Genomic DNA, 13376 nt, shown 5'->3' with positions numbered 1-13376 from the left:
TATATTTTAACTCTTATATATGTTATGCATATTTTACTAAAACGTTTTAGGAAATTATAAAATATCCCCTTCATATTTGCTAATACTTTTTAATGTTATTATTTTTATATTTTCAAGAACACTTATCTTAAAAATAGATCATGAAAAGCACTGTAATTTGTGGATGCACGATTCAATATGATTATTCGTACAAATGTGGCCTTTCAATAAATTAAATATTTTTTAAATAAATGAACATCCTTTATATTGTCCAATAATAAATTGAATAGTTGATTAATCCTTGAGTTTTTTTATTAGATTTTAATATTTGTTTTAATTTTTATATTTTTTAGGGATTAACAATATTTCATTATTTCAATTAAAAAAAAAGAAATAATTGCCTTAGTGCAAATTAAGGAATTAATTTCTTCTTTAATTGGAAATAAATAATAATGTGCATTTCTCCTAAAATATTTTAGTTAGGGAATAAAGAAATCATTAATTAAATTTATATTTGAATTCTTAGATTTTCAATATTAGGGAAAATATGTAATTGAAGGTACCGATTATGGACGTTGTAGGGTGCTAATCCTTCCTCAAGCGTAATCGACTGTTGGACCCAAAATTTCTAAAATCGCAGACTAAATCATGTCTTTTTAAGTTTTTTTTTTAATTTTAAAATTCTTTAAAAAGACATTTTTCAATTTTTCGACCTACTTAATCCCAAAGGTGGATGCCGACTCCGAACATTTCCAAGTCTTTTTAAACATTTCTAAATTTCCTTAACTTTCGCTTCTAAAATCACGCTTATCAAAAAAATCATCATGACAAGTCTTAAAGGAGTTAAAATTTGTGTTTCAAGGGTAACGAGTCACAAGGGAGACAAAATTTATGTTTCAAGGAAAACGGGTTCAAGCAAGACAAAATCTGTGTTTCAAGGGAGAAAAATCTATATTTTAAGGGAGACAATATATATTTCAAGGGAAACAAATCGTAAGAATATAAAATATGTGTTTCAGGAGAAACATGTCTCAAGAGAAGCAAAATCTATGTTTTAAGGGAAACAAGTCTCAAGGGAGACAAAATCTATGTTTCAAGGGAAATAGGTCTTAAGAAGATAAAATATATGTTTCAAAGGAAACATGTCTCAAGGGAAATGAAATCTTTGTTTCAAGGGAGACAATATTTATTTCAAGAAAAATGTCTTAAGAGAGACAAAAAAAATTGTGTTTCAATGGAAACGAGTCTCAATGGAGACAAATGTTTGTAGGAATCTCAAGAGAGATTTTGAAAAGGTTCTCAAGAGAGTTTCAAAACCATGGAAAAATCTCAAGAGAGGTTACCAAAATTTCTAAAGGTAGAAAAATTAAGTTAAAGTGAATATTCTCGATCAACAATAGATATACTCATAAATGCATGTGATAATGTCATGACCCATGAGCAGAATTTAGGGATTGTTGAAGAAGAAAAGGGGAATATGGGGAAATTAGGGATTGAAAATGGGAAATTAGATGAAGAGAAGATGGATAAGGATATTTCATTACCTGCTGGACCTGGAACCTGGGTATGGGCTGATGGAGATAAGGAAGGAGTACTCAGTGGACCTGAGAAGGAAAATGAGCCCAATTACCTGCATCAACAGTAGAAGACAAATCAGTTAAAGGAATCTAGTTTGTTGAAAAATAATGTACAGTTGGCAATCTGTTATGACTATTCCTATAAAAATCAGTTGTAATGAGCATCAAATCTATTAATGAAAATCTTGATAATTCTGTTTTCTTCAGTCTATCTTCTCTATTTTCTTAGTACTTTCTTAATTTCTTGAGCAGACCATTACAATTGGTAATCAAAGCACGATTTTTTGAACCAAAAGTTCAGAATTTTTTTTTCAAACTGGGTAAATCAAAAAAACACAACACATGTCTCTTACTGAGCAGCAGCTGGATATTCCTGCTAATCCAGCAGAGTCTTCTAAGCTAACGTGATTCCCACTTGGTGGCTTAATCAACAGAGTGCTTTGGAACAGAGGATGCAGGCTTTGGAGACTACCATAAATGAAACGAAAACCATGCTCCAACAACTTTTGGGATTGATGCAGAAGGCTGGGACTGAGTCAGGACATTCTTCTCCTGCAGAAAGGCAATCATTACCTACAGTTCAGCTTACAGAACCAAGTAAACTACCTTTATAAGTCACAGTTATTGATGAGCGTGAAAAGTATTTCTTTCAACCGGGACAACCTGAAATTTTAGCATCTAAACCTAGTCTGCCACATGATGCTATTCAACAAATTCCTGATGTTCTAAAAATGAAAGCAATAAACCATACAACTGAATCGGGGGAGCAATCGATCATTAAAGGCGATTCATTTCTGGAAAAACATTCCAGCAACAACAATACAAGTATGGTTTTTCCAAAACCAAAAATAGAACTACAATTATTTGATGGCAGTAATCCTAGGAGTTGGATTAGAAAATGTGAGAAGTATTTTTCTATTTTTACTGTTCCTGAGCTTCAAAAATTAGAGATAGCTGCTATGTATTTCACTGGTAGAGTTGATGTTTGGTTTGATGGGTATATCATGAAAAAGAGTAGGGTTACTTGGCATGAGTTTGTCTCTGATTTGTGTCATCGATTTGTTGATAAGAGATATATTGATGTTATTGATAAGTTTAATAAATTAACTCAACTATCTTCTGTGGAGGAGTATGAAGCTCAGTTTGAGGAACTTCAACCTTATCTACTTCAGATTAATCCTAAATTAGGTGAGGAGTATTTTGTTTCCATCTTTTTGAGTGGTCTTAAAGAGGAATTGAAACATAAAGTTAAGGTTCGGGAACCAAAGACTGTAGCTGAAGCTGCTAGAAAAGCAAAATTATATGAGTTATCTTTGGAGGTGGAAAGAAAAAGAATTAGAAGCACTCCAAGACCAATGATGTCAGGAAATAATACCAGTTTCAAAACACTTAATTTTTCACTGAGTTCATCTTTGAAAAACAGTCCAGGGAACACTCAAAACAAAAAACAATTATTGGAGTATAGAAGAGCAAATAATTTATGCTATAAATGTGGTGATAAGTTTATTCCAGGCCATCACTGCAAATTGAAGCAACTAAATTCCATGGAAGAGATAGAAGATCAAGAGGAAACTGAAGTATTACAAGTAGTATTTGAGGAAAAAGATCCAGAGATTTCTATGAATGCAATTACTAGCAATTCAGGAAGCAGTACTTTAAGGATCCAAGGATTCATTAAAAAGATACCACTCAGTATCCTAATTGACAGTGGCAGCACCCACAGTTTTGTCACTAACAGGTGGACTAAAGAAGGGTTGGAGTTTGAAGAAACTAATCCCTTAGTTATCACAGTGGCTAATGGTGATAAGCTTTACAGCACAACAAAAAGTAAACAATTGAGCTGGAAGATGCAAGATTTTACTTTTGTACATGATTTTAGGGTTTTACCCCTTGGAGGCAGTGATATGGTGCTAGGAGTTGACTGGATGAAGAAATACAGTCCAGTTTTAATGGATTTTAACAATATGACTCTTAACTTTCAAATGGGTGAACAGGAGATTGTGTTGAAGGGAGGGTTACATCCTAATGCAATGAAGATAATTCCATGTAACAAGATGCAAAATATGATACTTAAAGATCCTGAAGTAGTGGGGGAGATCTATATATTAAATGCAGAGGTTGTTGTTAATGAAATACCTCCTACTCTACAAGCAGTAATTACTGATTATAAAGTTGTGTTTGAAGAACCTACTGGGATGCCTCCAATAAGGAAGCATGATCATTCTATTACTCTTAAACCAGGAATTGAAACAATCAATGTTAGACCCTATAGGATGCCTTATCATCAGAAGACAGAGGTTGAAAAACAAGTGGCTGAAATGTTAGCAGCATCAATTATTCAAACCAGCAAAAGTCCTTTTGCTTCACCTTGTTTATTAGTTAAGAAGAAATATGGGAGCTAGAGAATGTGCATTGATTATAGGCAGTTAAATGCATTAACTGTCAAGAACAAATTTCCTATTCCTGTGGTGGATGATCTTTTGGATGAGCTAGCTGGTGTAATTTTTTTTTCTAAATTGGATTTGAGATCTGGTTATTTGCAGATCAGGATTAAGCCTGAAGGCATTCCAAAAATAGCCTTCAAGACACACTATGGTCATTTTGAATTCAAGGTAATGCCCTTTGGCTTAACTAATGCACCAGCTACTTTTCAAGCTCTAATGAATGATCTATTTGGAGTATATCTCAGGAAATTTGTCCTATTATTTTTTGATGATATTTTAATCTATAGTTATGATATGCATAGTCATGAGCAGCATTTGAGAATTTTCTTGGAGGTTCTAAGGCAAAATAAACCTTTTGCTAAGAGAAGTAAATGCTTTTTTGGCCAATCAGAAATAGAGTATCTTGGTCATATTATTTCTCCTAAGGGAGTATCTACAGATTCCTCAAAGATTCAGGCAATTCGGGACTGGTCCATTCCAAAGAATTTGAAATCCTTGAGAGGGTTTTTGGGACTTACTGGTTATTACAAGAAGTTTATAAAGGGGTATGGGGAAATCAGTAAACCCCTCACTACAATGTTGAAGAATGATCAATTTTTTTGGACTGAGGAAGCTAAGAAGGACTTTATCAGACTCAAAGAAACTATGTGTAATGCTCCTGTGTTAGCTCTACCAGATTTCATAAAACAATTTTGTTTGGAAACTGATGCCAGTTCCAAGGGTATAGGTGCAGTCCTATCTCAAGAAGGAATTCCACTTGCTTATCTTAGTAAGGCTTTGGGACCAAAGCATGTTGATTTATCTATTTATGAGAATGAGTATCTAGCAATATTAATGGTTGTTTCTAAATGGAGGCATTATTTTGAAGGAAGTCCATTTATTATTAAAACATATCATGAATCATTAAAGCACTTACTAGAATAGAAGGTTACCACTACAATTAAAAAAAAAGGGCTTAACAAAGTTGCTAGGATTGGACTACTCTATTCAGTTTTGAAAAGGGAAGTATAACAGGGCTGCTGATGCTTTATCAAGACAGTTTGAGGATTCTTCTTAATTAAATCAGTTATCTGCTACAATGATTATTCCTGCTTGGGTCCAAGAGGTGGAAAACAGTTATGAACAAGACTCTTTGGCAAAGGATTTAATTCCTAAATTGTTACTTGACAGTCATGCTATAGCATATTGGTCTTACTAAAGGAGTTCTAAGATACAAAGGCCGAGTTTATATTGGAGAGACAGGTGGCTTAAGAACACAAATCCTTTCTACACTCCATGATTCACCACAAGGTGACTATTCTGGGATACAGGCTACTTATCACAGAATGAAGTTATATTTTTATTGGAAAGGAATGAAGGCCGTGGTTAAACAACATGTGCAACAGTGTGATGTTTGTCAGAGAATCAAACATGAAAATATCTTACAGCCTGGTTTATTACAAGCTTTACCTCTTCCACAACAAACTTGGGAATTTATTACGATGTATGTAATTGAAGGGTTGCCTACTTCTAATAGATATAATTCTATTTTGGTGGTAATTGACAAATTCACCAAATATTAGCATTTTCTACCTCTGGTTCATCCTTTTACTGCTACTGCAGTTGCTAAAGTTTTCTTGGATCAAGTTTACAAGCTTCATGGTCAACCTAAGATTGCTTTGTCTGACCAAGAAAAAAAATTTACTAGTGTTTTTTGGAAAGAATTTTTGAAGTTATTGGGCAATACATCGGTCATGTCCTTTTTTTCCCTCATTTTGATTGTTGGTTGTTTTTAGAAGACTAATCTAAGGCTATGGTGATTGACCCGGGGTGGTTGGGTTGTGTATAACTTTCAATCTCATATCTACTCCCCCATGAGGCATTTTTGAAAAAAACAAGTTTGATTTTCATAAACTACGTGAGAAAAGCTTTCAGGAAAAACAAATTTTTTTATGTTTGGCCGCCGATGAACGGCGGTCGGTGCCGATCAAAGGCGGCAGGCGAGGCGGTGGGCCACTAGGTTCTGGAAACCACGGTGGCAGTCCATCCCTTGGATGAACACTCGAAGAACAAAACAGAGAAAAGGGGGAGGAGGTTTTTGATCCATTTGAGGGGTGTTTTAAAAAATGAAACATGTTTCTCTTTTTTGAAATATATACTGGACTCGTGGAGCCCCACCGACCCGTCCCGAAACACACGCGACCCCGTGTTTCTATTTAAAAATGGGATAATTCCCATTTGGTCCCCCTTGCTCTTAAAACCTTTATTTTGACCCCCCACATTCGATTTTAAACCCTAAATCCTCTTTAAATTGGCCCCCAAAATTTAGTTCTTTTTCATTTTATTCCCTTATTATTATGTATATTTAATTATACCATTTATTATTTATATATATTATTTCTTTTTATCCTTTCTGTTTTTATTATTCATTATTACTTTTTAGTATTTTATTATATTCTTTATATATCATTGTTTTTTTATTTTATATATTTTAGTTATATTTTTCTATTTATTTTCTATATTTCTATATTTCTTTGTTTTTTGGTTTTTATTTATTTATATTACATTATACTACTTTTTTTATTTTTTTTATTTTTTACTTTACTATATCGTTCTTCATTTTTTTCTTTATTATTATAGTTATTATATATATATTATTTTTATATGTTCTAGATATTTTATTTTTTTCCTTAACATTTTATTTATATGCATATTCGTTTTATTTATTTACTTACTTTTTTCTCTTTTATTTTTTTATTTAATATCCATTTTTATCTTGCATATATATATATATATATATATATATATATATATATATATGTTGTCATTATTGTCTTTATTTTCTTTATTTTTTTCTTTTTTTATTTCTATTTTTTTATTTTACTTTATTTATTCTATTTACTTTTTTTATTTGTTTGATTTATTTCATTTGTTTTGTATTTCCTTTATTTTATTCATTTTCATTTTTTTCCTAACATTTTTATCCTTTAAGGGTATTTCAATCAATCAGAGGTAAGTTTTGGATCGCTATTTTACCTTTTAATTTAAACTTTCAACTTTCTTAATTAAAGACAACTGGAAATTACGTAGTACCAACAGGGCAGCTCAAGGGTGCTAACCCTTCCTTGAATGTAACCAACTCTCGAATCCGACACATCTTTGGTAAGACGTAGATCAGTTAAGAAAAAAGGTATATGATCAACCCATTTGTTTTAAAATAAATGACCGGTGACAGCTCCAAATCATTTTCCTAAGTCGAAGCCTAATTTTGGGCCCAGCCGAAAGATGGTTCTGACAGCTTGGCGACTCCGCTGGGGACAGGTAAGTGAGTCAGGCTAAGCTAATTTCTAGTTGTCCTTTTAATGAAAAGGGTGACTTTAAATTTTAAGGTAACATTTTGATCCTTATTACTTACTTTTGTTTATCTTTTCAAATAAATAGTTTTACTAATGGTTTCTCTCAATGATTTCAGCTTGATAAACTTTTTTTTCACTTAAGGCTCTAAACTCGAGCCCCAAACCTATTTTTAAGTGGGGGTAAAAGCGACACCTTCATGAGATTTATTCTTCGCACAAGCCTAGCAAGTAGCCTTCGGGATTCATATACCGTATATCTTCATGTGAATTTATTCACCGCACAGACATAAGGGAATGTATCCTCTCGAGTTTAACTTAGTCCACGTAAGCTTATACTAGGCTTAGGACTAAGGGTCTGGCAAGCCCAAGGGACACCAGCAAGGAGAACTCGATACCTTTTTTAGAACCTAAACCGGGAGACTACAGGAGTTAGAGCCCACCCCAAAACTCTATTTCAAAACCTAGGATGCCTGAATTATTTTTTGTTTTATTTTCTGTTCAAAGTATGTGAACTAGAAATTTATGTGGTTAGGACTTGTTCAAAATTAACTTACGAGATAGAGATCATGTCCGAGTAGGAATAATAAGCATGTTAGGTAGATATCATGTGGGGTAGGACTTTTATTATCATTTTGATTGTTATCTTTATCTCACTAACTTTTTCCTTTCATTTTTGTCTTATTCTTATTTTATTTTATTTTTTATTTTATCATTTACATCATCCAATAAAGGTGTTGATCCAACAAAAACGTTCTTGTTAAATATAAATAATTTGCATTAATGGACAAAGGGGTTATAATACAAGAGATGAAAAGCTCATAAGTCCAGCTATGGTCAAAGAATACTTATGATGGACCGGGATTTACACTGTGCACACCAAAAGTTAACTTTTGGAGTTGGCAAAGGTTACAGGGGAAAGACGAGAAAATTTGACATGGAGAGTCCCTTTAAATACAACAAGCCATTTTTGACAAATTCAAGAAGCAAGCTTCGGATAGTTCCTATCGATGGAGGGCTCCAATGACGCTTTCGTTAGGAACAGGCTCAGCAGAGAGTAAAAGCCAGAGATGCAGTCATTTGAGACTTTTTGAGGTAGGCAACTTGTCACTTGTATAGCTTATCCAGAGGAGCCGAAATAGTTCGACAGGGTATTCAACCGGTGATAGAAAAAAGACAGAAGATGAATCAACCTGTCAGAAACTGTTCGGGGTCTATACTTTTAAAATGTTTTTTGTCTCCTAAGACGTAACACTTTTGTACCCAATAAGGATTATTTATAATAACAGACACATTTTTTTATCAATGCCCCGAACATTGCATGCATTATTCATTTAAACATATTTTGCATTTTGTTATTTTCATTTCTTTACATTTGCATTAACTAACAGAAGCATGTCTCCTTACATCCAATTAAAATGTCAAGCCAAAAAAAGGGGCATGTTGCAATGACCAAGAAATGACATTTTTATAGCTGAAACCTCAGAAAATAGGAGTCCAACCTAAGGCCAACTCATACATTTGAAAATTTGTCAAAGAGCTATAACTCTGAAAGTATGAAAGAGCTATTGATTCTTTTGATATCCTTTGAATTCATGTTTTGATTCGATTACGCGTCTGAATTAAGAAACAATGTTTTACAGGATTATTTCCTCTTAAAATAAGAGAAAAGAAAAAAAAACATTTTCAAACAGGACAGTCTCAAATATGAAAAGTTGCAACCCGAGAAGAAAGTGAAGCATGGTCAGTTCCAAGAACAAGACCAGCGGACAAAAATGAGACTCCATTCATGACTAATTCATATTGCATGCATCTTAAACATACTTAAGAGCATCACATTTATTTTTTTCCACATACATAATGTTTTTTAGCTTTTAGTGTCAAGTTTCAACTCCACAATGGAAGATACTTGATTTAAAATCACCTTCAACAAAAGACCTTCGAGTTCGATTACACTCAACTCAAAGGTACATCAAATTTACAGTATAGCTCAAGGAAAGAAGGGCTATCTACCAACAAAAAACCTTCGAGTTCAATTACACTCAGCTCAAAGGTACATCATCTAAAGCATAGCTTAAGGAAAGAAGGTCTATCTGCAAACAAAAGAGCTTCAAGTTTGATTACACTCAGCTCAAAGGCACATGTTTTGCAGCATAGCTCAAGGCAAGAAGGGCTATCTGCCAACAAAAGACCTTCGAGTTCGATTACACTCAGCTCAAAGGCACGTCATTTGCAGCATAGCTCAAGGCAAGAAGGGTTATCTGTCAATAAAAGACCTTCAATTTCGATTACACTCAGCTCAAAGGCACGTCATTTACAACATAACTCAAGGCGAGAAGGGTTATATGTCATCAAAGACCTTCGAGTTCGATTACAATCAACTCAGAGGCATATCATTTACAACATAACTCAAGGCGAGAAGGGTTATCTGTCAACCAAGACCTTCAAGTTTGATTACATTCATCTCAAAGGCGCATCATTTGCAGCATAACTTAAGGCAAGAAGAGTTATCTGTCAACCAAAGATCTTCGAGTTCGATTACACTCAGCTTAAAGGCACATCATTTAAATCATAACTCAAAGCGAGAAGGGTTATATGTCAACCAAGACCTTTGAATTTGATTACACTCAGCTCAAAGGAGCATCATTTGCAGCATAACTCAAGGCGAGAAGGGTTATCTATCAACCAAGACCTTCGAGTTTGATTACACTCAGCTCAAAGGCGCATCATTTACATCATAGCTTAAGGCAAGAAGGGTTATCTTCTAACCAAATACCTTCGAGTTCAATTACACTAAGCTCAAAGGCATATCATTTACAGCATAACTTAAAGCGAGAAGGGTTATCTGTCAACCAAGATCTTCGATTTCGATTACACTCAGCTCAAAGGAGCATCATTTGCAGTATAGCTCAAGGCAAGAAAGGTTATATGCCAACTAAAGGCCTTTGAGTTCGACTACACTCAGCTCAAAGGCACATCTTTTACAGCATATCTCAAGAAGAAAAGGGCTATCTGTCACCACAAGACCTTCGAGTTCTATTACATTCAGCTCAAAGGCATATCATATGTCAAGAAAAGCTATCTGTTGTCAGAAATTGTCGAGTTCAATTCCATTCAGCTCGACGACACATCAACCACATGGTGGAGTCAAGAAACTATTTTCCAGTCGAATTTTTAAACCAAGGTCTTTAAATCGAGAAGAAGACCGAAGTTGACTACAATTTGGAAATGAGAAGCCGTATTTCGATTCAATTTCCGGACTACGGCTTCAATCCATATCATTTTAAGTTCAACTCGACCTCACAACGAGGGAGTCATCTCATATTTCAATTCAAATTAATATACCAGTCATAACATTGGATTTTAACTCTACAACAGAGGACATTCGATATGGACGAAATTTGTGTCTTTTAATCTTTGCTCTATTTTTGTTACACGATAATGAGCAAAGAGGGGCAGCTGAAGACACTTAATTTCGTCAATTGTTATTAATATTATTATATTATATAATATTAAAAACTATATTATATAATTATATATTTATAGTATTATTAATTTTATTTTTATTTTTTTTACATTTGTAGGCCCAATAAATATTTACAAAACATCAAGCATAAAAGTGGCCCCAACCACGCTGACCCAACAACCCCACCCACCTAGCAATAGGAACCCAAAGAAAACTTGGAGCCTCGAACCAGATCCATTTTTGGTTGACCTGAACTGATAGATTAGGGTTCTCAACTCTAATCTCTTCACTCTCCTTTGGCAGCGCAAGCACCCTTATCGCTCAGTCAAACGCCCTCCTCACGCCTCACGCCTCACGCAACCATCGCCGGAGATTTCGGTACCCACTTCAACATCAAACAACCATATTAGACAACCAACAAACCGAGTTTAACTCGGAATCAAACACTAAAAATAGGACCTTTTTTGTAATATAAATAGAGATGTAATCAACACAATAGATCACTACGAAATACGCACAGATATTACAAAGCAAACACAAAGTATTTGAAGCATATTTTGTAAAATGTTCACGAAGTGAAATAAAAGGTGAAGATTCGTACCTTTCGAGGCTTGCATGCTTTTTTTTATTTTTTGCTTTCGATTTGTAAAACCTAAAAAACACCAAATCACCGATGAAAATAGGGGGAGGGACCGAGACTTTCAATCTCATATCTACTCTCCCCCGAGGAATTTTTGAAAAAACAAGTTTGATTTTCGTAAACTACCTGAGAAAGGCGATCGGCGAGGCAGTGGGCCACCAGGTTCTGGAAACCACGGTGATAGTTCATCCATTGGATGAACATGCGAAGAACAAAACAGAGAAAAGGGGGATAGGGTTTTTGATCCATTTGAGGGGTGTTTTAAAAAATGAAACCTGTATCTATTTTTTGAATTATATACAGGACCCGTGGAGCCCCACCGACCCTGCCCATTTAAATGGGATAATTCCCATTTGGTCCCCCTTGCTCTTATAACCTTTATTTTGACCCCCACATTCGATTTTAAACCCCAAACCCTCTTTATATTAGCCCCCAAATTTAGTTCTTTTTCATTTTAGTCCCTTATTATTATGTATATATAATTATACCATTTATTATTTTTATTTCTTTTTATCCTTTCTGTTTTTTTATTATTCATTATTACTTTTTAGTATTTTATTATATTTTTTGTATATCATTATTTTTTTATTTTATATATTTTAGTTATATTTTTCTATTTATTTTCTATATTTCTTTATTTTTTGGTTTTTATATATTTATATTAAATTATACTACTTTTTTTTATTTTTTACTTTACTATATTGTTCTTCATTTTTTTCTTTATTATTATAGTTATTATATATATTTTATTTTTTTATGTTCTAGATATTTTTATTTTTTTCCTTAACATTTTATTTGTACGCATATTCGTTTTATTTATTTACTTACTTTTTTCTCTTTTATTTTTTATTTAATATCCATTTTTATCTTGCATATATATATATATATATATATATGTTTTCATTATTATCTTTATTTTCTTTATTTTCTTTATTTTTCCTTTTATATTTCTATTTTTTTATTTTACTTTATTTATTCTATTTACTTTATTTATTTATTTTCTTTATTTCATTTGTTTTTTATTTTTTTTATTCATTTTCATTTTTTTCCTAACATTTTTTATCCTTTAAGGGTATTTCAATCAATCAGAGGTAAGTTTTGGATCGTTATTTTACCTTTTAATTTAAACTTTCAACTTTCTTAATTAAAGACAACTGGAAATTACGTAGTATTGAAAGAGCAGTTCAAGGGTTCTAACCCTTCCTTGACTGTAACCGACTACCGAATCTGACATTTCTTTGGTAAGACGCATATCAGGTAAGAAATAAGGTATTCGATCAACCCATTTTTTTTAAAATAAATGATCGGTGGCGGCTGATCGCTTGTAAATGTATATGCTAAGGCAAGCAAATATGTGCAAGTATACACAATCGATGCAAGTAATATAGTAGTGAGTGAGTATCGTCTCCACAAGGATTGGATTATAAATATATTTTCACCACAACTAGAACTAATGTTACAAACTAAGTCCTACTAAGTATTATCCTAAGAGCTAATATTATTAAACTAAGAAAATGATTCAAAAAAAGATTGGTTAAGGCAAAATTAATATGCAGACTAATAAAACAGTTGATGATTTAAATATAATGCAAACAACCTCTCATATTCAGACGTGTCACAGAGTACTTATTCTAAACCATTGTCTTGAAAACAAATATTCTCAGTTTAGAATGACTTATTATGACTCACTAAAACTGCCCGACAGGATTACTGGGTATTCTTAGATGGTTGCTACGGCCATACCTCTCGGCGTTAACTATAGACATAGTCTATCCTACTCTAGCATCTATCCCTTTTAGACGTTTGAAACTCACTCCTTATCTCTAAGTTAGACAAGTTAGAACTTCACCATCTCGGATTCATTCCATTGCTCACGTTGATCTATCTTAATTCTCTCGAATGTAAGAATCACTTATTTAGGCAAAAGGCTATCTCTCG

General features: G+C 33.2%; 1 protein-coding gene across 1 annotated transcript; it reads left to right on the top strand.

The window, feature by feature from the left end:
• Positions 1–1408: 1408 nt before the first annotated feature.
• On the top strand, positions 1409–3958 carry LOC120199464. The gene is made up of 3 exons (XM_039200532.1): positions 1409–1543; positions 1991–2153; positions 2232–3958. The coding sequence occupies exons 1-3, from the start codon at positions 1409–1411 to the stop codon at positions 3956–3958; spliced, it is 2025 nt and encodes a 674-aa protein (XP_039056463.1).
• Positions 3959–13376: the final 9418 nt, after the last annotated feature.

Source organism: Hibiscus syriacus, unplaced genomic scaffold (genome assembly GCF_006381635.1).
Source record: "Hibiscus syriacus cultivar Baekdansim isolate YM2019G1 unplaced genomic scaffold, ASM638163v2 tig00000340_pilon, whole genome shotgun sequence".
Classification (NCBI taxonomy): Eukaryota; Viridiplantae; Streptophyta; class Magnoliopsida; order Malvales; family Malvaceae; genus Hibiscus; species Hibiscus syriacus.
This window is presented reverse-complemented; position numbering and strand designations above follow the sequence as displayed.